At 42.7% G+C, this 27263-nt stretch overlaps 1 protein-coding gene across 1 annotated transcript in view; it reads right to left on the bottom strand.

Annotated features, from left to right (window-relative positions):
* The window catches only part of NCKIPSD (NCK interacting protein with SH3 domain), a 144108-nt gene that overhangs the window by 43838 nt on the left and 73007 nt on the right, over window positions 1–27263 (bottom strand). Inside the window, exons 2-5 of the mRNA XM_068252696.1 lie at window positions 21400–21512; window positions 15840–16041; window positions 13031–13118; window positions 7837–8411 (exon numbers count right to left, since the gene is read on the bottom strand). Of these exons, the coding sequence (XP_068108797.1) occupies window positions 7837–8411; window positions 13031–13118; window positions 15840–16041; window positions 21400–21512 (978 nt within the window). The remainder of the gene's footprint in view (window positions 1–7836; window positions 8412–13030; window positions 13119–15839; window positions 16042–21399; window positions 21513–27263) is intronic.

Raw genomic sequence — 27263 nt, 5'->3', positions numbered from 1 at the left:
CCTCCAGCGCCTAGGCACTCTGAGACCCATGTAGCAAGGGCTTATGGGAGCTCAGTCTGGGCACGAGGAGGAGGTGGTGGTGTTACTAGCCAGATATTTCAGAGGCAGAAGGGAGGAGGAGAGGTTTCACAGGCTGAGGGCTGGAGATGCAGAGCTGCTTGCCTGTGTGTAATGATAACAAGCAGAACATGGCCGCTCTCATTGTATCACAGGAAGTAATAATCATATACTGTTGAAGCTGTTTGCAGCTAGATTTGCTGTGTAAACTATCTAAACTTTAGATAAGATATATAGACAAGTTACTTGTTATAGTTAGTATTTCATCTCAGATCCGCCTTAAGGGTAACTGCAGTGAAGGCACTGATCACCACTGATTGCAACTGGAGAACAAGAAAGTGGTGATCTGTCAGCAGATCGCTACCTCCTTAACCACTTCACCACTGAGGGGTTTTACCCCCTGACCACCAGAGCAATTTTCACCTTTCAGCGCTCCTTCCATTCATTTGTCTATAACTTTATTATTACTTATCCCAATGAAATGAACTATATCTTGTTTTTTTCGCCACCAATTAGGCTTTCTTTAGGTGGGACATTATGCCAAGAATTATTTTATTCTAAATGTGTTTTAATGGGGAAATAGGAAAAAATGTGGGAAAAAATTATTATTTTTCAGTTTTCGGCCATTATAGTTTTTAAATAAAGCATGCTACTGTAATTAAAACCCATGAAATGTATTAACCCATTTGTCCCGGTTATAAAACCATTTAAATTATGTCCCTATCACAATGTTTGGCGACAATATTTTATTTGGAAATAAAGGTGCATTTTTTTCAGTTTTGCATCCATCCCTAATTACAAGCCCGCAGTTTATAAAGTAACAGTGTTCTACCCTCTTGACATAAATATTTAAAAAGTTCAGTCCCTAAGGTAACTATTTATGTTTTTTTTTTTATTGTATTTTTTTTTTTTGTAATTACAAAAAAAATAAATAAATTGGGGAGTGTGGGAGGTAATGAGTTAATTTATTGTGTAAATGTAATGTTTGTATATGTAAAATGCTTTTAGGGTGTAGTTTACTATTTGGCCACAAGATGGCCACAGAGTGTTTGTTTACATGCGACCTGTAAGCGTCCGGAAGGACGCTTACAGGAAGCAGTAGGAGGCTGGGAGACTCACAATGATCTCGCTGTTTCTGAAAGAAGCAGCAGATCATTGCGGGGGCTTAGATCAACGAACGGGAATGGATTTTCCCGTTCATTGATCTCCGGGCGAGTGGGAGGCGGCGTGCACGAGCGGCGGGTGCGCGCGCACGAGCGGAGGGAGTGCGGACAGCGGCAGTAGCGCGGAAGGTACGGATTTCTCCGTCCCTGGTTTTTTAGGAGGGAAAAAAGGGGCGGAGAAATCCGTACGCGTGGGGGTAAAGTGGTTAAAATAGGCTCCTATGTTTTGCTTCTAAAAAGCGGCGAAGATCACAGCCTGAAGCTCTGCTACTCTTTGAAAGTGCTTAAATGGGGCTCCTGGCCAGGAACATTAAAAGCTATCTATTTGGCGTCAGCTGATGAAGCAGCTTCAATGCTAATATAAATCAAGAGCTTCTATTAAGAGCCTACACAGGGCGTACATATGGAATTGCTGCCAGTGAGTTGAGCAGAAAGGGGAGCCGAATGATGCCCGGTGTGGGCATCATTCGGCTCCCCTTTCTGCTCAACTCACTGGCAGCTGCCACTTAAATTCCCGGCGGCGGTAAATACTATTCCCCCACCAAGTCATAGCAACTCAGAAGAACAAGTAATTCAGAGTCCAGCTATTACCGGCACACGCATTACCCAAGCCATGGACTATAGCATTGCAGCTATAACAGGGCCCATTTCAGGCACTAGGCAGCTGCATGTGTGCGCTGAAGTGGCCCACTTTGCTACACAGGACCACGGAAACATGTGAGCCCTGCGTTGGGCCACTTCCACTTGCTGGGACAGACCACCAGACGCTGTCTGCAATATTACGCTGCTCATACCATCTCCTCTCCTGGTATAGATGTCGGTCTCCCAGTTAATACTACGGCACACACACACAAGGAAGGGGGGGGAATGAGGGGCGACACACAATCACGTCAATTACTCGTCTGCCGCTGAAGAACTTGTGAAAGTCAAATTGAAATTATGCAGATGAGACGAGACGTTTAATATCTATAATCAGGGATCCACCAGCCTCATTTACAATTAATATAATCAGGAAAGAACGTTGGACTAAATATCGTAAACAGTCTGCGAATAATTGCAGCACGCGGAGCTGAAGGTGCCGCATGTGGTCTTGACAGCGGTTCGCGATTAGCATGCATAGCACCTCTAATCGCGATCGCTCAAAAAACGCCGGCGCTAATCCCCGGCGTTTTGCGATTGTTAGATGTGAACAGGCCCTAAAACTGGTCTACCGGAAAGCTCTGGGAGAATTCCGCATAGCTAAAGAGTCTAGGCTGTGACATCACTGGGAGGGCGGGGTTACATACCAATATACAGCAATAAGCAATATGTACATTTAGGAAGTTTAAAATAAACATATGAGATAATGATTCGCATGTGTAGTACAGCTAAAAAATAGAGCATTAGTAGCAAAGAAGAGAGTCTCATATTGTTTCCAGTACAGGAAGGGTTAAGAAACTTCAGTTTTTATCTATGCAAAGGAGCTTCTCTGAGCTCTATACAGCTCTATACAATTCAGTAGGAGACCTTTGGCAAGTCTCCCTTACACTGCTACTGCCAATAGAGCGCACCCTAGTGGCTGCTGCTCTGCTCTGGCGCTTTGAGTCCGCAAGGAGAAAAGCGCAATATAAATGTTATTTGTCTTGTCTATACAGTCCTGTTTTCTGAAGCACTTATCTCAACCTGTCTCTCACTGTTTCTTGTTTGTTTAATGTTCCTGTCAGGAAGTTCAAAGGGTCATTATTAGCTCTGCTCTGTTCCATCATTTAAAACGCAGAGTGTAATGTATAAACTGCAAATATTAGAGAATGATGGAATGTTATAGAAAAGCTATATAGCTGAAAATAAAAATATGAGACCCTTTTCTTTGCTACCAATGTTCTATTAATTATCCATACTATGCATACAATTAATTATATCATAAGTTTTTTTTAGCGCGTCAGTGTCATTTTAAAGGGAATCTGAAGTGGAAATAAACTTATGGTATAAAGAATTAAGCTAGTTACACGCCATACAATTTTCTGGCAGCTTTACCTGCCAGATCGATTATCTCCAACATGTCTGATCTGAATTTTCGATTTTCCGATCGTTTAATAATTTTTTTCAATCATCATAGAATTGAATGAAAATCAATCAAAAAAGATTAAAAATGATCGGAAAGTTGAAAAGTCAATCAGAATTCAGATCGGACATGTTGGAAATAATCGATCTGGCAGGTAAATTTGCCAGAAAATTGTATGGTGTGTACCCAGCATTATAGGTGTAGTACAGCTAAGAAATAGAACATTAGTAGCAAAGAACAGAGTCTCATATTGTTTCCAGTACAGGAAGTGTTAAGAAACTTCAGTTATCTATCTGCAAAAGAGCTTGTCTGAGCTCTCTGACCCAACTTTGATCGGAGACGGTCCTATTTTCTGAAGCACTTATACATTAAAGAAACAGTGAGAGACAGCTTGTGATACGGTTTTACTGCCGGGGAGTTCAAAGGGTCATTAGCTCTGCTCTGTTTCATAGTTTACAATACAGTGTGTGGTGTGTAACTGTAAATATGACAGAATGATGCAATGTTATAACAAAAAAAAAAACACTATATAACTTAAAATAAAAATATAAGACTCTTTTCTTTGCTACTAATGTTCTATTAATTATCCCTACTACACATACAATTCATTATATCATAAGTTTTTTTACCGCTTCAGTTCCTTGTAGCCGAGATGCAGGTGGCAAGAAGGGCTTGAGCCCACTGCAGCATTTACACAAACGCATAAAATCGCATGCATTTTCATAATGCATTTAAACGTGTTAAAACGAACTGAACACAGCAGTGGGCTCAGGCCCTAAGCAAGTAGTCATCATTCAAATTTCCATATCCGTAAGATGCCAATAATTCTGTCACACAAGCAAATTGTATGCACCTCATAATTGGGCCAAATGATATTTTGACTGCATTACTTCCAAGCGACATAAAATTTGCATGCAAGCCAGAATTATTAGAATGTCATTGACTGTGGCAGGGCTGTGGCGTCGGAGGAATTTTTGGGTACCTGGAGTCGGAGTTGGTGGTTTCATAAACTTTCATAAACTGAAGAGTTGGATGATTTTTGTACCCACTCCATAGCCATGCAAGGGCTGTGGAGTAGGAAGGAATGGCTATGGAGTAAGAGTCTAAGGGCCCATTTCCACTATCGCGAATTCACATGCATTTACCGCATTTGAATTCGCATAGCCAATACAAGTGGATGGGACGGTTTCCACTTGTCAGGATTCCTTTGCGTTTTTCTGTGCAGAAAAAAAATCTGCACGGCAGAATTCGCATATCGCACACCGCTATGCGATTTGCATACAATGTATTTAATAGGGAATTTCGCTTGCGGTATTGGTATGTGAATTGTCATGCAAATTCGCACACGATTTCGCATGGAATCAATGGAAAACCACACAGGCACTGCCATGGTTAAATTCACATACATCGTCATCCATGCGGAATCGCATGAAAATTTGCATATAACCGAATGTTGAAATTCGCATGCAAAATTTTACTGCGGCGATTCCCACCGCACAAGTGGAAAGGGGCCCTAAGAGTCAGAGCAATTTTGGGTAACTGGAGTCGGAGTTGGAGGTTTCATAAACTAATGAGTCGGATGATTTTTGTACCGACTCCACAGCCCTGGTTCCCTGACAAACTACGCTCTGCAATGGTGGAAGAATCCTTACCTCCCCTTGTTGCCCTTCACAGCCTGGGGCCCATCTCACAAGGGTCATAAAACAAGAGTGGCCATCATGATCTTCACACCCATAACAAGTGTAACCACAAAAACACCTGATCTGGAAGATTGACTTCTGTATCGGAGGAAGGGAAGGTTAGTAGATGGGTCCCTCCACAGCTCTGGGCCCCCTGTGATTGCAGTAGCTGCTCCCCACTAGTAATGTACCAAGCAGAATTGTGGCGATTTCAATTTTGTGCCGATGAGAGGCAATATCTCACTGCGGAAACGTACACAAGCCAGACTTCCCCGACTCATAAAGCAGTAATAGTCTCCAGATTGCTCAGACAGAGAACATTGTTCCAATTAAGAGGTTTGTCTCCGTAAATTAGAACGTAGCAGACATTCGTCTAGGGAGGAAGGAAGGGATAATATAACAGAACAACCGTACAGCAAACAACACATCCATTATTGAGGAAAAAAATAATCATTCTTTCAAACTTCCGATTACAAAACATGAGACGTGGTCACCGGCCTGAGCCCACTTCCAACTCGCTGGTTCAATACAATGCCCAGATGAGTTTCTGGTTGCTCCAGATGGTAACGAGTGAAATGAGTGGGTGGCCATGGCAAGATTTGAGGCAAGGCCATAAAGGCCATGGCCTAAAGCACCAAGAAGCAAGGGGCGGGTAGTGGGCAGTTAAAAAGCTAAACATGTAAGCTGCAGTAGTCACAAACCCAGTCCGTGGCTGCCCTGCTTCCACAGTGATCAGCAGTGGTCCAGGGTGCTCCAGTCCCAAGCACAGCAAGGAATGGGGGGGGGGGGGGGGGGTACAGGACAAGGGTAGTACACATGATGGGGGGAGCCCAAGATGAGAGCAAAGGAACAAGGGGAATAAACGGGACAGAGAGAGCACGCAGGACGGGTGGTGCACTGGATGGTGCAGTTTGGGGCGCGGGGTGGGGTTGGGGACAGTGGGCCTTGGTCGGTAAAATGCCTAAATCTGGCCCTGTGGGTGGCATGGACCCGTCCAAGGAATGGAGAGTTAGGAGCTCACCGGTCCTCACAGACTCATCCGTCGAGCTATTCCTGCACCTACATATAAATTAGCCCACATGAACTGCTCTAATAGTATGCCTTAGGTGGCAGCTGGTGATCTGTAAGACAGAGTTCCCCAAACACGATTTCCAATACATCTTGGAAGTAACTCTGAAATTCTCCACATCACCTAATCAGGTAAAATCCAAAAAATGCATCTCCTTGGGGTCATATGACATAGTAAATGATAAATGGTCATTCTCATTCAGGTATGTGACAAAATCCTGTATAAGATCTACCGGCCCAGACCAAACTATAAGCAGATCATCAGTATGTCCACCATACCACCAGGTAAGATGTCTCAAAAAAGGAATCCCATCTCCAAAGATGTAGAGCTCTTCCCACCAATCCATATATAGGTTGGCGTGCGAGGGAGAAAATTTGGCTCTCATTGAAGCTCCGCACCTCTGGAGATAGAACTCCCATCAAACAAAACATACTTAAGCGTCAACAGAAACCGGACACACACCTGAACAAAAGTTTGTGTTGATGTGGAGTAAAGAGAATATCACTGAAGAGGATATTCTATGACAGTGAGAGTGCGTCTGTGTGGGATTGAAGAGTACAGAGCTCTCTAACATCAAGTGTGACCCACACCAACTCACCCGACCGTGAAAAATCATCAAAACATGTATTATGTCACAAATAAACCAGGGAAGTAGACACAATAAGGGTTGTAGGCATGAGTCCACCCAGTCGTTCTCACAAAGCATAAAAAGGATACGGTTTCGATGCAGGAGCTTCTGAAAATATTTTTAGCTTCATTCCTTGCAATAAAAAGTATATATATATATTTTTGCAAACTAGGATAGGACACACTAACCCAAAATGATGTCTGTCTCCCCCTACACAGAAGAGAGGGAACTGCCATACCTGGCCATCAATGCTTGGTAAGGTATAGATATGGTAATGTATGTGTAGGAAGAGAGACCCAGACAGAAAGATTCTGCACGATTAGGATGTAGTAGCTGGACTACTACCAGGTATTTCATAAGGGCCCTTTTCCACCAGCGCGTTTGCGCTGGCTGAATCGCAAAACCGCAAACCGCTAGCGATTTTACAATCGCTACGGTTTGCTTTTTAACATAGGAATCGCGGTAGGTCATTTCCACTACCGCGATTCGCTTTTGTCGGGAACGCGAACACGCGGCGGAGCGATAATTGCCGCGATTTTGCTATGCAGTGCATAGCATAGCAAAATCGCGGCCGCAAACGTCGGGGGAATCGCCGGTTTTGCGATTCAGCAATCGCTAGCGTTCAGCATGAACGCTAGCGATTGCAGGTGGAAAAGGGCCCTAAGTGTGATTTTTTTGGTTTGAAGGTTGGGTGGTTCATCAACATATGGGTAGGAAATAAAAGTTTTGCCTGGTAAAACTAGTCTTGTAAATGTTACATTTAACAGGTACGGTATATATTACATATTAATAGAACTGGTTATACTTAAAAAGCATCCAGCAAGCAAATCCCTTTTACTGGTTCTATGAAAACAAAAGACAAACACAAGCCTTACATAATATTGGTAGTGTTGGTGTTCGAGTTTCCGAACGAAGAAACCTAGATTCGAACTATGCCATACACCGTACTTCAGTACCAAAGCTAGTGGAAAGGGTCACGGAGTTGTGGTCCACGTCAGAAGGAGGAAGCATCTGAGTCGCATGAAGAGTGACGTGGACTGCAACCCCGTGACCCTCTCCACTAGCTCTGGTGTTGAAGTACGGTGTATGGCATAATTTGGGTTTCTGAATGAAAGAACCCGGATTTGAACACTAAATACTGGTGTATGGTTGAGATCAGGCATACACCATGACTATCCTGGAGAGGATCCTTGCCTTACCTTGCTTTCTACCAAAGAAATAAGAATCTGCTCCATTACAGGCGCTGTAGATGGCACGGACGTCTGAATGTGTCCAACAATCACACCGATGGCCACCCGAGACAGTTCATAGCTGAGGTTGGTGTTTTTCCTAACTAGTTCAATTAACTCAGCCCCGATGCTGTTTGGAACACTTGTGGTGGCGATTGTGGGTTCCGCTAATAGAAGTTTTGAAGGAGTTTTTGTTTTGCACTCTTGACTGACAAAGTTGAAGGCTTCCATGCTGGGAGGGGCCGGGGCTGCTCTCTTGATCTGTGAAGTCTGCTCACTTTCCAGGCGAGTCTCCTTCTCTGGTGGACCTGGTGCGGTCCGTTTGCTGTGAGCATTCAGGGATCCGGGGACTGAAGTGCAGGTATCCAAGCTCTGTGATACGGTCGTGTGCGCACTTCGGCTGGGCACAGGTGGCGGGGTGTTACTGGGACTGGAGGCTGCGGTCAGGTGACAAGAGTCTGTGGAAGTAGTGCACACGGTTTCCAGGGAGGACATACTTGTAGTGGACATGTTCAGTATTGACCGAGAAGATTTCTCAGCGCCATCTGCAGGTTATAAAAAGGAAAAGTTATAAACATGTACAAATTAAATAGTATACAGTATTTAACAACAGCTCTGGTATTTCACTGGCACTTATGACTAATCAGTAATGTTTAATACATGGCCAATTGAAAACAAACACTGGAACCCCTTAACTTGCTGGTCCGCGAACTGAGAAAACAAAAATCACCTATATTTCCAAATACAATATTATCCCCATACACTGGGAACTTAATTTAAATGTTGGGATAACCAGGAAAAATGGGCAAATAAATTGTATGGGTTTTACCGAAGACAGCATTATTTTAAAACTATAGTGGATGGAATTAGAGAAATGGTGTATTTTTTCCAGGGCTGTGGAGTCGGAGTTTGAGTCGGAGCAATTTTGGGCACCCGGAGTCGGAGTTGGAGTCGTGGTTTCAGAAACTGAGGAGTCGGAGTCGCATGATTTTTGTACAAAATCCACAGCCCTGTTAAAGGGAATGTCCAAGCAAAATAAAAAAATGAGTTTCACTTACCTGGGGCTTCTACCAGCCCCATGCAGCCATCCTGTGCCCTCGTAGTGACTCACTGCTGCTCCAGTCCCCCGCTGGCAGCTTGCCGACCTCGGAGGTCGGCGGGACGCATTGCGTACATTTTTGCGCATTCCCGCTAGTGCAGGAACACTAACGCATACATTTTTACGCATTACTGGTTCATTGCGTAAAAATTTACGCATTGAACCAGTAACGCGTAAAAATGTATGTGTTAGTGTTCCTGCACTGGCGGGAATGCGTAAAAATGTACGCAATGCGTCCCGCCGACCTCCGAGGTCGGCAAGCTGCCAGCGGGGGACTGGAGCAGCAGTGAGTGACTAAGAGGGCACAGGATGGCTGCATGGGGCTGGTAGAAGCCCCAGGTAAGTGAAACTCATTTTTTATTTTGCTTGAACCTTCCTTTTAAGTATTAGACTAAGGAGTCGGAGTCTGAGCAATTTTGGGTACCCGGAGTCGGAGTTTCAGAAACGGAGGAGGAGTCGGAGTTGGAGTCGGAAGATTTTTGTACCGACTCCACAGCCCTGATTTTTTCATTTTATGGCATGTTTTTTCCTTTAAAATACATAGAAAATGAGGTAATTGCGAAAAATATTGTCCATAAAAAGCCTAATTTGTGGTGAAAAAACAAGATATAAAACATTTAGGTGTGATAAAGTTATTGGGTAATGAATAGGAGGAGTGCTGAAATGTGAAAATTGCTCATGTCTGTAAGGTGAACAAAAACCTGCGGGCTGAAGTGGTTAATAAATGCAATCTGGCTGTGCAAGTGTAACCCTTAGTATAGCATTAATAGTTACAATAGCCTTCTGTTGGCGCTCACAAGAGCAGCACGTATAGTTTTACATGTTTGGAGTTTTTATTGATTTATGACAAGATTTTGGAATAGCTCCTCTGTATGCAGAGAAAGCGGAGGTCACAAATACTGACAGCTGCTGGGTTATGCAATCTACAAATACGATGTACGCTCCCTGGACCACGCAGATACAGTTACATCTTCCCCCATAAATACATCACTATGGAAGCCACGGCATGCGGTCACCACCTGAAACCTGAATATCCCTTTACATAGTATAAGGGAAGACGCCGAGAGCCCAGTATAGTGTAGTATGTACTGTAAATTTGGTATGGAAGGTAAGTATAGGTAGGTTATACTCACAAACAAGGGTTACCGTCCAGGTAGCCACTATGAAGGCAGGTGAGGAGATTAGACCTGTCCCCACTCAGGATTAAGAAGTCGCTCTCTGTAGATCAGGAAAAAGGAATTATTCCCCTCCACCAGGGGTGGAAACAACTGCAAGAGGCGCCAGGCTATGTACCGGACCGTATTGGTGATATGCTCCTATTTATTGCCTGAGGAAGTGGGATATACCCGCGTAACGCGTTGCACCTTTTTGGAGTATGTAAATAAACTGATTTTTTGCTTAAAACAGCAATTTTTTGTGTCTGTTTTAGAGGGGTAAGTCCACCGCTACCTACTTCATTTTATCCATTTTAAAGAAATATTGTTTTTACCCTGTTTGAGCCTCTGTACTACTTTTGCAGTTGTATCCCTTTACATAGAGTTTCCCTCTCCCATAGATTGTAAGAGCGATGTGCATATCTCTGTACACTGAAACAACAAAGCTGGGCAGCTTACACTATGCAGACGATCTACAACAACTGTACAGTGAATAACCCTATTAGTAGGCTTCTGTTATATCCTCCAGCAATGTTACCAAAAATAAGGCTATACATGTACTCACATAGTAGTTATCCAAAATGCCCCCTAACCTCCTGAATGCCCCAGGAGTACCTGCCTCCAACCTCACCTGTATCTCCAGGCTTAAAGGGAACCTAAACTGAGAAGGATATGGATTGCTCCTTTTAAAATAATACCAGTTGCCAGACTCTCCTGCTGATCCTGTGTCTCTAATACTTTTAGCCACAGCCCCTCAACAAGCATGCAGATAAGGTGATCTGACTGAAGTCAGACTGGATTAGCTGCATGCTTGTTTCAGGTGTGTGATTCAGTCACTACTACAGCCAAAGAGATCAGCAGGACTGCCAGGCAACTGGTATTGTTTAAAAGGAAATATCCATATCCCTCACAGTTAAGGTTCCCTTTAAAGAGACACTGAAGCGAAAAAAATAAATAAATTATGATATAATGAATTGGTTGTGTAATACGGATAATTAATAGAAGATTATTAGCAAAGAAAATATTCTCATTTTTATTTTCAGCTACATAGTGTTTTTTATAACATTGCATCATTCTCAAATATTTGCAGTTTACACACTACCTCAGCATTCAAATTATTTTACAGAGCAGGCCAGGGAACTTTTGACCTGTCCTCTGGAGAGAAAAATGACTGACAGTTGAGATAACAAGCTTCAGAAGACCGAGCTCTATGCGACTTTGAAAGTTGTGGAGCTCAATGGCTATTTTGCATAGATAACAACTGGAGTTTCTTAACTCTTCATGTAATGGAAACAATATTAGACGTATGTCTCTGCTCCTAATGTTTTATTTCTTAACTGTACTACACATACAAACCATTATATCAATTTTTTTCCGCTTCAATGTCTCTTTAAAGGATATTCGAGGCAAGTAATAAAATCTAGCTGGGTCGGCGACCCCGCAATGTGCACGCCTGCGTTATTGGGAGCATAATGTGCAGGTGCAGTTCTCTCTTTGTGACATAAGTACACGACTGCGCATGCGCAGAAGATGCCAACCCATTGGGGGTCAGGGATACTTTAGAGGCTGCCAGCGGGACCCAGGAGAAGACCAGTAGTAAATTTGGGTGCTGGAGTCACCAGACACAATAATGGGGACCGGACTGGCCACTATAGAAACTGCTGCTATAAATAGCGGATGCCCTAGCCTAGCGCCAGCTATATTTATATTTATAGCTGCAGTTTCTATAGTGGGCTGTCCGATCTGGTCCGATTAGCAGCTCTGGTGCCCAAATTTGCGGTTAAAACTGATATTAGCTGTATTTTCCATGGGCGTCTATCAGCGCACGCTCCACACACATTTATGTGACCCCTCACAAGAGCTTCTGAACATAGATCCGAGGTAACACAGAACTTCAGTGAGAGAGGCACACAGTTAGAGAGAGGCCACACTTCTTTCCATGGAAAATAGTGTGGGTTTTTTTCACATCCTTTGTGCGGTTTCGCGCACAAGTCATCCCCCATAGTCTGGCGGCACCTGCTAGCAGTCCATGGGAATCATATGCGTGTTACGATTTCATGCGGCAGGAAATCAGTTTTTGTTATGCGTGCAAATCATATGCCTGGTAAACAAACTAGCACGCGCGTCACCACTGAAAAGCATTACTTGCCATTTAGTATTGCACAAAATTGCACATGCATTTTTAAACAAAGGATTATAGGCGTTTGTTACCTAGCAACCTCTCTCGCCAAATTGGCCTAGGGGTTAAAGGGAACCCGAGGTGAGAGTGAAATGGAAGCTGCCATAATTATTTCCTTGTACACAATACCAGCCCTGGCAGCCCTGTTGATCTACTGGCATAAGTAGTGCGAGTCAAAACCCTAGAACAAGCATATGGCTAATTCACTAAAACCTGAGTCAGAGTACCCGTTCTGCTGCATGCTTGTTCAGGGTCTATGGCTAAAAAGTACTAGAGACAGAGGATCAGCAAGCTAGCCAGGCAACTAGTATAGTTTATAAGTGGTTAAGTATAGCAGCCTCTATATCACTCTCACCTCAGGTTCTCTTTAATATCCTTGGCTCCTGGACTATAGTCTGTTTTGACAATAGGACTGTTTTGCCAACTCCCTGATTGATTTGTTGTTTTGTCTATATATGATGTTGTTTTCTGTGCGACACCCAAACGGCTTACCTTGTTTTTTGAAAGTTTTGTGTTTGAATAATTGTTTGTTTTATTAAATCGGGCTATACTTTTAAACAGTTTTTGGTGTGCACTATGTATTTGTACCATTATTTCTGTCCCAATAAAAAGACTTCATATACGGTATATAAAAAAATGCAATAAATGTTTTTCTCATGCCCATTATGGATTTCATTAACGTATAATGTCACTTCACTGACAAACATGTAGACAGGAGTTTACATAGCTTACTTTTAGTAGTCTGGTTTTTCTGGGCATTTCTGCTTTTCTCCGGCGGCGGAGGGGTGATGGGAGCAGCACGTCGGGCTTGTGGAGGAACCTGGAGAAACGCAAGCAAAATAAACAAAATCTCCAATAAGCCAGAATATACACACACAAAAAACCGTAGATATTAAAACCTCACTGTAATAGGATGTCTGCCAAGTGGACTTTAGTAAAGATGTGTAGTATAATGGGATGGAGGTAAAGAATAATAATGCCAACAGTGTATCAACACAGCTCCCCAACTATAAAGTGGGCACATTACTATGGGCAAAGTTTAAAGGGGCACTATGGAGAAAAATTATACAATTTTAAATATGTGCAAACATAGACAAATGGGTACATTTTTTTTCCAGAGTAAAATGAGCCATAAATTACTTTTCTCCTATGTTGCTGTCACTTACAGTAGGTAGTAGAAATCTGACAGAAGTGACAGGTTTTGGACTAGTCCATCTCTTCATAGGGGATTCTCAGCAAGGCTTTTATTCTTTATAAAGATATTCCCTAACAAGGATTTGAACAATGATGCTGGCCAGCCTCCTTGTTCGCTACACAGTTTTTTGGCAGTTGATCTGAGCAAGTGCCATTCACTAAGTGGTTTTGAAAATAAATAAATCCCTGAGAATCCTGTGATGAGATGGACTAGTCCAAAACCTGTCACTTCTGTCAGATTTCTACTACCTACTGTAAATGACAGCAACATAGGAGAAAAGTAATTTATGGCTCATTTTACTCTGGAAAAAACATACTTCTTATTTGTATATGTTTGCAAATACAGTATATTACATTTTACAATTTTTCGCCATAGTGCCCCTTTAAACTACAGTCAAAGAAAGGTTTAAACAGAATCTCGTAAGAATACTTAAAGAAAAAAAGTGTTGGCACCGAAGTGCCTGAAGGAAGTGGGTTTCAATCTTGCAATTGCCTAATGTTCACCTGCGTCAGCTGCATGCCTGACGTCAGCGTGCTCCGGCCATAAAGATAATGAATATTGTGCTGGTAGTAGACGAGAATGGAGGTCTGCACTGCTGCTGTGAATCTTAAATAAAGTCCATGTTGTTTGAGGGCCCTTTCACACTGGGGCGGTGTAATGCGTCACATTAACGCACCACTACCGAACCCCAATGCAAACCTATGGGGGGAAAACACATTACCTGCATCACATGCGGCCTGCCGGAAGTCCTCAAACCGCGCCGCTTCTGCGGGGACCGGCGTCGGCCTGGAAGTCGTGTTAGTCTATGGCGACGCAGATATTTTTAAACACTTTCCGACGCAACGTCGTGGCGTGCATGTATATTTTTTACAAAACACTTCCGCGAACATGATCGCTTGGCCGGCAGGAAGTGATCATCACTTCCTGCTTGTGCCAGATGCTGAAGCCCTGTTTCTGGAGGTGCGGCTGCCGCACCGCCAGTTTGCCATGTGAAGCCGGCCTCAAATGCTTACATCAAAAGGTATGGGTGTTGCATGAAGATAAACTGCACACACCAAGCTGCAGTGATAGAAGATGAAGCAGTGGGTGCGGGGCACTGGGTAGCCTTACGGCAGTTTTGCGCTGTTGGCGCTTCTACGTGCCTCTGTAGAAGAGTCGACAGCGCGAAACGGCTGTAAGGCTACCCAGTGCCCTGCACCCACCGCATCATCTTCTATCACTGCTGCTTGGTGTGTGCACTTTATCTTCATGCAACACCCATACCTTTGATGTAAGCATTTTAGGCAACAAGTGCTGTATTAAAGATTCACGGCAGCAGTGCTGACCTCAATTCTTGTTTACCAGCACAATATTTAAAGTGAACCAGAAACGAAGCACCCTCATGTATTTTACCATATAGATCAGTGGGAACATTAGCGGAAACACCTACCCTGCTCTGTTTCATTCTTCACTGCTCAGCCTGCTTGTTATCACCCCTGATAAAATCCCCCACTGAGCATTCAGTCTGGCTTTGCTCAGGAATCATCATTGCAAAGCCAGAAGGGGGCAGGCTTGGGCTTGAAAAGACATTAGAGAACACAGACTCATCTATAATGATTCCTGAGCAAAGTCAGACTGAATGCTCAGTCGGGGATTTCATCAGCGCTGATAACAAGCAGGCGGAGCAGTGAAGAATGAAACAGAATGCAGGGTAGGTGTTTTCTCTAATGTTCCCACTGATCTATATGGTAAAATACATGAGGGTGCTTTGTCTCTGGTTCACTTTAAAGAGAATCTGTAACAAAAAAAAAAAAAAAAAAAAAAAATCCCCTAGGTGGTACTTACCTGCCTCCTCAGTAGAGGGAATCCAGCGGGTTCACTCTTCAGCACAGATGCGGGCCATATGCTCCTGTGCAGAAGAGCGGGACCGATAGGCTTGGCTATTTTCGACAGGGCCCGAGGGGAGAGCCGTTACTAAACATGTGCGCAGCAGCAGTTGTAAATATTATTGCCGCTCTGTGTCTGGGGGAGCCAGCGCTGTATCCAGATGGATGAGCAGGAACAGGGAAGCTGCTTTAGGATCCAGAGGCTTTCCTCTCCCAAGGTAAGTACCCCCCCCAGGGGCACTTTTTTATTGCAGGTTTACTTTAAATAAATGGGATTTGAGGTTTATTATATCCAACAGATTCCAACCAAGCTTAATCACCAGATGAATTGGATAGAATACTCATTAAATAGAATTAAAAAACAGTTTGACCAGCACAAGTTGTGCAATATGGATTGTTTAACCAAATTGTACAATACTTTTAAATGCAAAATGGTCTTGTTTAAGGTGGGTGTGGCTTAAATCACAGCAGTTTTGCCAACCTGATAGGCTGTGTCTTCCTCGGAGGGCAGCTCGGAGCTGGGTAGACTCATGTGGCGATCAACGCCACTTCGACAAATGCCGTTGGGTTGTCTGCTGGAATCCAGGTGGTATTCACTGGAGGAGGTGGTCAAAGCATTTGGCTGGTTGGTTGGCGAGTGGGTTTTCCTGCACTGAGTCTCCTTCCTGTGATGGATAAGTTTTCTAAAAAAAAAAAATAAAAAAAAAAATTCAACATTTATATACTGTACATAAAAAAACAATATCCCATAACAATCACCTTTTATAATGCAACAAACTATTGAAATATATTATAAAACAAATGATAACAAGATACATAATTATATGCGGCTTTCAATTTTACTCCTGTTAAACCATCAAAGCAATAATAAAAAACAAAAAGCCTTGACTATCTATATAGCTTTAATAACCAACAACTTAAAGTCCGGAGGTCTGTTCATTTATACTTCAGTAGTTCATATCCCTGGAGCTGCTGATGAGTTTGACATCCAGTTTTCTCCACATTTTTTTTTTTTTTTTTTAACCACTTCAGCCTTCAGTCGTTTTTCACCTCATGCATTGAAACAATTTTCACCTCCCATTCATTCGCCAATAACTTTATCACTGCTAATCATAATTAATTGATCTATATCTGGCTATGTGGCTGGAAAGTGTAATGGTTAAGGGCTCTGCCTCTGACACAGGAGACCTGGGTTCGAATCTCGGCTCTGCCTGATCAGTAAGCCAGCACCTATTTAGGAGACCTTGGGCAAGACTCCCTAACACTGCTACTGCCTATAGTGGCTGCAGCTCTGGCGCTTTGAGTCTGCCAGGAGAAAAGCGCGATATAAATGTTCTGTGTTTGTTTGGTGGCGGAAAAAACAAGATATCAAACAGCAATTAGGCTTTCTTTGGCTGGTACATTTTGCTAAGAATTATTTTTTTCAAAACGCATTTTAAACGAGAATATTAAGAAAAAATGGAAACCATTAATTTCTAAATTTTCGGCTATTATAACTTTAAAATAATACATGCTACTATAATTAAAAGCTATGTATTTTATTTGCCCATTTCTCCCAGTTATTACACCATTCAAATTATGTCCCTATCACTATGTATGGCGGCAATATTTGGAAATAAAGGTGCATTTTTTCAGTTTTGCATCCATCACTATTTACAAGCTTATAATTTATAAAATATTAGTAATATGCCCTCTTGACATGCATACTAAAAAAAAAAGTTCAGACCCTTAGATTTAAAGCTAAAGGCTTGCTATACACCAGCGGTTCTGGATGCTTGCTTGGCTTACCAAGGGCGAAAAGGGATAATTTACATATTCAGCAGTAGTGCATTGTGGGTAATCACAAATGTTCACTTATAGCTGAATTATTGCGGATTTCCTTCTGTTTTAAGAAGGCAAATACACCAAGTTTTGCTTTTTTTAGTAGGAGGGCTTTTTGGTCCCTTTTATCCCCCTATACATTCCTAGTAGTTTGGGTGAACCTGAGCTGCTTGGTTACTCTGTTCACCCTTAGATAACTATGTTTTGTTATTTTTTTATTTTTTTTTTTTTAGTTAATTGTATTTGGGTATTTTTTGGAGTGCAGAAGGTAAACCGTTAATTTGAAATGTAATTGATTGTGTTTGTGTGAAAAAAAATGTATGTACATGTAGTTTTACCATTTCGCCACAAGATGGCCTCAGACTTATTTTTATTTCATCCTGCAGGGAGGATGTGTTTTTTGTTTTTGCTCAGAAAGACAGCGGCTTCTCATAGAAGCCGTCGGTCTTTCTAACGGGGACTTAGATCAACGGGGTCCGTCTTTCTAACGGGGACTTAGATCAACGGGGTCCGTCTTTCTAACGGGGACTTAGATCAATGAAAGGGAAGCGTTCTCCGGGCTAACGGACAGCGGCACAGGAGCGCGCGGCAGCAGCCTTTAGGATGTAGCAGCAACGTCCAAAAGGCTGAAATGGTTAAACAATCCCACTTTGTATCTATTCTCGGCATTGACCTATTTGCCTCATGTTAAAAAGGGTTTTTTTAGGCCTTCCTGTCCCAGTTAAAAGGGAACCTGAAGCGAGAGGTATATATTTATTTCCTTTTAAACAATACCAGTTGTCTGGCTATCCTGCTGATCTCTTTGACTAAAATACAAATTCGCTGCAGCAACCACCCCTCATATCGCAGAGTGCTTCCGAAGACAGGCAGCTCCATGCTGTACGTGGGAATGTGCACTTGCGCATGCACAGCACAGAGCCAACAGTCTTTGTAAAGCATTCAGGGACACGAGTGCTACCAAAGCCTTCTGAAGAGCCTTGAAAGTGTCTCTCTCCATAGAGGAGTATCAGGCTGGTTTCACACTTGTGCAGTGCAATTTTCACATGGCGAGAGAGCCAGTTGCAGGAGAACCGCACCACACCAAGGCCCCTTCCATATTACCCTGCAGGAGACAGCGCTGACAGGATAATGTCCATAGACCTGCCCCCCACTCAGTGACATAGAAACTGCAGGACAGGAAGTACATCACTGGGATTCCCATCAATCCACTCACTGCATCGCCATTGACTTGCATTACTGCATAATCCGTGGGGTAGGCGCGGATCATGCGGCAACACACAGGTGACTTTGCTGCAGGTAAGCAGCGATTTAACTACTTACAGACACTTTCAGTGACTTAGTGGCCTCTTGCAGTAACATTTCTTAATGCAAACGCCATAGTGTGAAAGGGCCCTCAGACGTTTTCTTTTTTCACAGCAGCTTCAGTTTTACTTTAAATAAATATGGCAGCCTCCACATCCCTCTCACTTCAGGTTCCCTTTAACACAGTCTAAGCTCTGAATGTTGGGAAACATTCCACAACACTGAAAACCAATGAAAATGAAAGCAGCACAAATAGGCATTTACTAGAACAGGGCAGTGAAATGCTTTAAGTAAGACGGAGTTCCAGCAGCGTCTTTATGGCTTCCTGCTGGTCCTCCTTTTCCATCGACCGAAGATTCCTGTGGAAATTTGTAGTCGACTAATTGGATCAGCGGGAAGCATTAGAGTAAATGTGTGTTGGGAATAAGTCCAACAGCCAATTCACCATAATAACTACATGGATCCAGCAACGATCTCCTCTCCGGTGACTAGAGATGGTCAATGGAATGCTAAGCTTGAAATTGGGCCAATCAAAAAAAAACAAAACAAAACCATGACTGGAAGTGTATCTGATTGGCCCAATTTCAACTTACACTAAATATACATGGAAGACAGAATTATTAGCATTTCAATGACTATTCTCACCAGCGACTATTCCTCACATAACTAGTTTTCCCTCCAATCACACCATCATATCCCTAAGGACTTATTTCCAGATACCATCCTACACGCAATCTCCGCTCTAACGATATACTCCTGTCTTCCTCTCTGGTCACCTCTTCTCACTCCCGCCTACAATACTTCTTCCGATCCTCTCCCTTCCTCTGGAACACCCTTCCTCAACACACGTCACTCACCCATACTACCCTTTGTAGCTGCAACTTAAAAACTCATCTCTTCAGACAAGCATCTGATCTCACTTAGGACACTTTGGCCACTGACTATCATTTTACCATCTCAGACAGTTTCCCTTTTCCGATCGTCCTACTCCTTAACCCTTTAGACTGTAAGGCCAAATAATCAGGACTCTTTTCCCTTTGTCTCTTAAGCACTTGACCCCTATAGGTTGGGTCCCTTCACATTTTATTTGACAATAACTTTATCACACCTAAATAATCTATACCTAGTTATTTTTTCGCCACAAATTAAGCTTTTTATAGGCAATATTTTTTTTTTAATAATTACTTTCTTTTTTTTTTTATGCATTTTAAAGGGGAAAAAAATAAGTAAAAAAAATAATTAAAAAAATACACCCTTTTTCCATTTTAAAAAGTTAAAGGGGCCCTAATGTACTACGACGTATGCTCTTAAATTTTGACACTTTGGCTTTTTTTTTTTTTTCATAGGGGGAAAGGAAGGGGACAGAAGAGGTTAGGTATAGGATTTTTTATTTCATCATTTAATATTAAATTTACCCACTAGATGTTTCCTGTCCTGTGATTCAGTGTTGTAAATTAAAGCAGGAATTAAGTGTATAACGGCTTGTTTCCACTGTTGCGACGCGATTTCGGCCGCATTCCGACGCTTGTAAAAACGCATGCGGATGCGTTTCCACATGCGTTTTTACCCGCGATTTCGCATGGCAGGGTGCCATGCGAAATTAACCATGACACTGCCAGGGCTAAATAAAATTAAAAAAGGTGCGAAATCGCACGCGAAATCGCGGGTAAAAACGCATGTAACAAACGCATGCGTTTTTACTATTAAATACATTAGCGGCGATTCGCACGGATTCCCGACGCAGGCGAAATCGTTGGCTCTTTTGTGCGTTTTTTTCACGCTGAAAAAAACGCACCTCAACAACGCTACAGTGGAAACAGGCCCATCCACTTGTATTACATGTGCGGATCTGCATGCGTTGGACGCATGCAGATTCGCGATAGTGGAAACGAGCCCTCAAGTGATAAAGATGCTAATCCTGCATTCAAAACTTGGAAAACTTTTTCTGCTGTTATGAGTTATCGCATACTTAAGGAGCACTTGCCCTTTAGTAGTCAGTGCCAAACAGTTGAATGCTGGGAGTTCTTTTTATCTATAATATATTCCTCCTCTTCCATTCATTTCCCTGCCTGGCTGCCTATCTGAAACACGATCCCCCGCTCACTTGTGTTTACAAGCAAGGCTGAGGTGACTCAGCGATTGGAGGAGAAAAGAAAAAAAAAGCGAAAAAATGACATCAGTATTTAGCCTCAAACTGTGTGCGAAAGACATGGTTCCCACCAGTAACAGAATTATCTTCATTTACTATATAAAATTCACTGAAATCAAAATGTGGACAGTACAATATGGCTAATCCTACTGCTTTAAAAGCGAAAAAGTGTATGTTTTTACAGACTTTCAGTGAATGATCACTGCTGTTGGTTACAGCAGTGATCATTCATGAATCAGGCACTTTGACTGGCTTTGGAAACATATGTTCCCAGTCACCAATCAGTGCTCTAACAGGTGGTGATGGGGCGTGCATAGGAACAAGACGATGAGTATCTATGCCACTGGGACTTCAGATCAAGTCTCAGGTTGCGTAGATATACTTGTGCATTGAGTAGTTAATGCTGTGTAATGTGCATACATATCCTTCAGCCCTATGTAAAGATCTGTACTTGATGTGTTCACTACATAAGCTGTAATCCACCATTATCTTGTTTTGACTGTTAAGTTGTTTATGTTGTATTGTTGTTCTTTGCATTCTGCTGTACATCCCCACAGCAGATGCTGGCACTATATAAATCAATACTGTAATAATATTATTAATAATAATAATAATAATGGTAGAGTTCTTTAAATAATAGAACAAAAACAGATCTAGAAATAAAGCAGAGTGAAATTCAGGTTATTACAAATGCCTATTTAGATTTTATTTTGCTCTGTTTACAACCGTAGTTTTTACAGGTCCATTACCACGTGTGACAAAAACTTACTGCAGGACGTCTCTTTGCTCCAGGTTGTACTTGCCCCCGTTTTTCATGGCCGCATTATGGATGGCCTCGATGGCGCGATCGATGGACTGCAGAACCACATCTTGCTCTTGGACCTGTAAGTGAGGAAAGATGGAATTTAAAGATACAGATACACCACTCAGCACCGGTCCGTCCAAGCTCAAAGCTACAGGTGAAAAATTAGAATATTGTGAAAAGTCCATTTATTTCAGTAATTCGACTTAAAGGGAACCTTAACTGTAAGAAAAAAAAGGAGTTTTACTTACCTGGGACATCTACCACCCCCTGCAGCCATCCTGTGCCCTCGTAGTCACCCATAGCTCCTCTGGTCCTCCGCTGGCCAGCTAGTTTCGTTTTTGCCGACTGGGAGAGTCGGCCGGCCGCCATGCAGGAAGCTATTGCAGACATCAAGTACATTTTTACGCGTTACGGTTGTAATACATAAAATTTTTACGCATTACACCCGTAATGCGTAAAAATGTACTTGTTGATGTCTGCAATAGCTTCCTGCACCCGCAGGGATGCGTAAAAATGTACGCATGGCGGCCGGCCGACTTCCAGTCGGAAAAAACGACACTAGCTGGCAGCGGGGGACCAGAGGAGCCATGATTGACTGCGAGGGCACAGGATGGCTAAAAGGGGCTGGTAGATGTCCCAGGTAAGTAAAACTTTTTTTTTTACAATTAAGGTTCCCTTTAAGGTGAAAGGCAGAGGATCAGCAAAGTTTCCAGGCACTATGCATTGTTTAAAAGAAAAATACATATGGCAGCCTTCATACCCCTCTCACTTCAGTTGTGCTTTAAATAGAGATGCCCCTACAGTGAAGCCATGTGAATACCATATGATTGATTAGGGGATTGATTTTTAAGTAGCACCATAGAAACAAACCATTTGCAGTCCAGCGCTGGCTTGTTCTGTGACACATACCTGGCAAAGTCATAGAATGTAAATGAGCAAAGGAGCTATCCCCCCCCCCCCCCCCAAAACAAACAAAAAGCAAATCACACTATGTACATTTGAGCTACAATTTACAGCTACAGGTGTAGTAGGTAAATTGGGTGGCTGCAAAATGTTTATTGCGGCTCTAGCGGCACCCAAGGGGCAATTTGTGAGCAGGTGGCAGAGGAAAGGGAGTATTTAGCAGTGGAAGGCGGGGCTCATATCAGTGGCGATTGCAGAGGGAAAAGGTGTTATGCTGGGTACACATGATGCAATTACCTGCCCGATCGACGCGTCATCAGACGGGATGTTGTATCGTGTGTACATGTCCAAAGTGCACCCGATCGATAAAGCAATCGATCTTCCAATTATACGTGTGCAAAATCAATCACTTTATCGTTCGGGAGCTGATCGGACAAGTCAAAAATAATTGCTAAATTCCCAGTGATCAGGCGGGAAATTGCATTGTGTGTGCCCAGCATTAGGTCAGTGTTAGGTATTGGTGGGGGGATGGTTAGTGTAATAGGGTTAGGTTTAGTAATAGATACCAGCAGATATTGCAGTGGTGGGGTGTGTCTGTGTGTCAGAGATTGATAGAGGGAGAGTTAGTGTGAGAATAGTTATACAGGTTGAAAAAAAATACATACATCGATCAAGTTCAACCAGAAAACTAGGAACACCACCACCCTGCACCCTCACATGTCCCCGTTAATCCAGAGGATGGTGAAAAACCCTTACAAGGCATGGTCCAAATTAGCCACAAAAGGAAAAAAAATCCTTCCCGACTCCAGGTGGCAAAGAGATAAAATCTCTCGATAAACACCACCAGGAATTACCTGGTAATTATAGCCATGGATGTCTTTCGACCAAGGAAAGCATCTAAGCCCCACTTAAAGAGAACCAGAGAGGAAGCACCCTCATGTATTTTACCATATATATCAGTGGGAACATTAGAGAAACCGCCTACCCTGCTTTCTGTTTCATTCTGCACTGCTCAGCCTGCTTGTTATCAGCCCTGATAAAATCCCCGACTGAGCATTTAGTCTGGCTTTGCTCAGGAATATTTATAGCGGAGTCGGTGTTCTCTGGTGTCTTTTCAAGCCCAAGCCACCCTGCTGGCTCTGCTCAGGAATCATTATAGCTGAGTCATTATAGCAAAGCCCGGCTGAATGCTCAGTCGGGGATTTTATTAGGGTTGATAAGAAGCAAGCTGTGCAGTGCAGAATGAAACTGAAAGCAGGGTAGGCGTTTTCTCTAGTGTTCCCACTGATCTATATAGGAAAATACATGAGGGTGCTTTGTCTCTGGTTCACTTTAAATGCAGGTATAGAATATGTCATAACTACTTCCTGTGGCAATACATTCCACATTTTAATCACTCTTACTATTAAAGTGGTCTGAGCATTTCTACTTTGCTCTAAAAGATTCCTCACAGCTTTAAAGCTACTATTCATAGAAAAAAAATGTTTAGCAGAAAATCACTGAACTGGTTAGACAAAGCACTTTGTCCTGCTATTCAGCTTCAAATCCGCATCCATACTGGAGATAACAGTATCTTGGTTTACATTCCATTGTTGATACATGTGTGCGTAAAAAAAAAACCCTTTCTAAGGGCTGGTGCACACCAAAAACCGCTAGCAGATCCGCAAAATGCTAGCAGATTTTGAAACGCTTTTTCTTCTTTTTCTGTAGCGTTTCAGCTAGCATTTTGCGGTTTTGTGAAGCGTTTTTGGTGTAGTAGATTTCATGTATTGTTACAGTAAAGCTGTTACTGAACAGCTACTGTAACAAAAACCGCCTGGCAAACCGCTCTGAAGTGCTGTTTTTCAGAGCGGTTTGCGTTTTTCCTATACTTAACATTGAGGCAGAAACGCATCCGCAATCCAAAATCTGCAGCAGCCCGGGAGTATGCGTTTCTGCAAAACGCCTCCCGCTCTGGTGTGCACCAGCCCATTGAAATACATTACCCTAGCGGATCCGCACCTGCAAGCGGATCGCAAACCGCAGCAGAACCGCTCTGGTGTGCACTAGGCCATAGAAGCTGTCTCTACTTCAGAAACACACACAGTTCAGAACAACTCATTAGAAGATTTTTATTATATAATAAAAAGCAGTAGAACTAAAATGCAATAGCAGCTTTTAGGGCAAGAAAAACTGCACTTTGGAAAATTGTAATTTGTAGACAGACAATATTACGTGTGCACAAAAGCAAATATGATAACTAGGAATAATAAAAAGTAGAAAAACATATTTTTATTGAATGTTATGTCAGAGTTTCAGGACGTGAAACGGCCGTCGCTAGGCCCATTGTCTTCCCTCACTCTCACCTCTGTTCGCCAGCAGCCTCCATGAGTACAGTCAAGGTATGCCATTACTGATTGTATTACTCTGATTGCCACAAGTTGGATGTACACTTGCAATAAACATTGTCATAGATGGATGGTGCACGCTATCTTTGCTTCCTGGTCACAAGATTTCCACCCTTTCTTCTACAATATAAAGCGGAGCACACGTCACGTCTAGCAAGTATTAGGCTCAGAGAGGCAGCTGCTGGGGTCAGTTTATGCCACCGTTTTACACCTTCTCCATGAGATAGAAGTCACAAGTAAAGGGGAAGTGACACAAGGTCTCTTTTCTTTGAATTTACAGGCAGACAATATTACATGTGGACAAAAGCAAATATGGTAACTGTATGAAAAATAAAAAGTAGAAAAACACATTTTTATTAAATGTTATGTCGGAGTTTCAGACCACTTTAAGAATCTTTTACTAAATAAATGGCTAAAACATTTTCCCTTCATGCAAAAATCATGTCTCCTAGTCCTTTGCAAAAGCCTATGGACAAAAAGTTCATCTACCAAGCTTTTATAATGCCCTCTGATGTATTTATAAATGTTAATTAGATCCCCTCTAAGGCGTCTTTTCTTCAGACTAAATAAGCCCAGTTTATAAGAGAGACCTTTCATCCCTCATATCAATTTTGTTGCTCGTCTCTGCACCTGCTCCAAAACTACATTATCTTTCCAGAACTGAATTTCATATTCCAGATACGGCCTTACTAGAGAGTTAGACAGTATTATGGCTAGCACCCAAGTTTTTATTTCCCTTTTAACACATCCCAAAACTGTATTTGCTTTAGCTGCAGCAGCTTAGCATTGATAGTGTGGGGGCGGGGTTGGGCAGTCGCTTTGGGTTAGTCATTGGTAGAGGAAGGGCTTATGTGAAAAGAAGGTTGGGTGTGGGTAAAAATATCAGTAAACTTTACCAATATGGCCCAGTGCACACCAAAACCGCTAGCAGAGTGTCAAAACGCTAGCGGTTTTTGGAGCCGATTTCAGAGCGATTCTAGGCATGCTTAGAGATGTTTTCTAAACATGCCTTATGTCAGGAACCGGCCCGCGGCACGCCTGCGTATACGGTTCCCCACTGCGGGTTTGACCAGATCAATCGGGGAGCAGCCTTATTTAAGCTACAAACAAGGCTGGGACCCCTCAAACACTTCCCACTGCCACCACTAGCCGTTGCTAGACACGTCCACTCAGCTGTCGAGTGCTCAACACGCAATCTGCGTTTTCGTATTTAGGTCAGCTTTGCGCTTTAGGCCGAATACGAGAACGCCACGCGCACACACACACACAGTTGCAATCTTACACTGTAGTGAAGCAAAACCACTAACAGTCGTTCCGAACGATACTGTTAGACTTCCCACTCGGCTGTCGAGCGCATAAGTGCCCCATACACACAATGCAATTACAATCTCATACGGTAGTGTCGCTCAATCATACAATCAGGCATGAACTTATACACGGTTACACTTCAGTCTCTTCTAGGCTATGAGTGTTAGTTTAGTACAGCAGAAGTCAATCTTATTAAATAACAATTTAATATTCCAGAAAAAAATGGAACAATGCAGAAAATATATACAAAAGATGTACAAAAAACAAAGTAAAAAAGTTACAACGTAAAAGTTACAAGATACACACAAGGACAGTTGCGTAAAATAAACGGGGGAAAAAAAGAACGTTACCAGCGTAGGTTAGAACGTTGTTGGCAGGAGCACTCCATTTTCGACCAGAAGTCGAGGTTATCCCTAGCTATGCGCTATCTCCAGGAGAAGATGCCCTGTGACTGTTCTGGACCAACTTAAATAGTCCGAAGTGTCCCCTGGGGCATTTAATGTCCAGCCCCCAGGAACTAATGCAATCTCCTAGATTGTGACATCACAGAACGCTTGTCATCCTTCCTGTGATATGCGACCTTCAAAGGGTTCCGGTTTTAGCTTTTTGAAGGTTGCAGATTTCAACAGGTAAGATTGTATCCTAACAGACATCAAAAGGCTTCTCTACTCCAGGTGAAAACTTGATTAAGGCTTCCTCAACATTATTTCCTAGCATATCAAAGCTTTCCTGTCTCAGTTTTTAAAGTCTGCAGAGATGTCAAACCCCTTCCAGCCGGCTGTCATGTAAATTTCAAACCTTCCTGTGTCAGCTTCCCCTGTCCCCAAGACTCTGGTAGTCTTGCTTTGTATAATGGGACAATGGCTGACTCCAGAGTTCAAAAGCTATGCCGACCAGCCTATTCTTCCTCAATTGGCAGCTAATTAGCAGTAGACAACTTCCCCTGCTGGACCATTAAAGCAGAGTTAATTTACAGCTACATGCAGACTCACATTAGCCTTCAGTTTACTCTGGCCAGGTGACCAATTACTCCCAAGCACAATACACATCTGAGGTTTTACCCAGTAGACAGAAAAAGGACAGAAATAGGTTCCTGTATTATCCTTAACATCATCAGCACCCCAATATATCACCACACCTAGCGTTTATGGGAGCGTTTTTGTGTAGCAGATTACAAATATTGTTACAGTGAAGCTGTTACTGAACAGCTTCTGTAACAAAAACGCCCGG

This window comes from Hyperolius riggenbachi, chromosome 9, assembly GCF_040937935.1.
Source record: "Hyperolius riggenbachi isolate aHypRig1 chromosome 9, aHypRig1.pri, whole genome shotgun sequence".
Lineage (NCBI taxonomy): Eukaryota > Metazoa > Chordata > Amphibia > Anura > Hyperoliidae > Hyperolius > Hyperolius riggenbachi.
The sequence above is the reverse complement of the archived record's forward strand: the minus strand, read 5'-3'. Positions and strand labels throughout refer to the sequence as shown.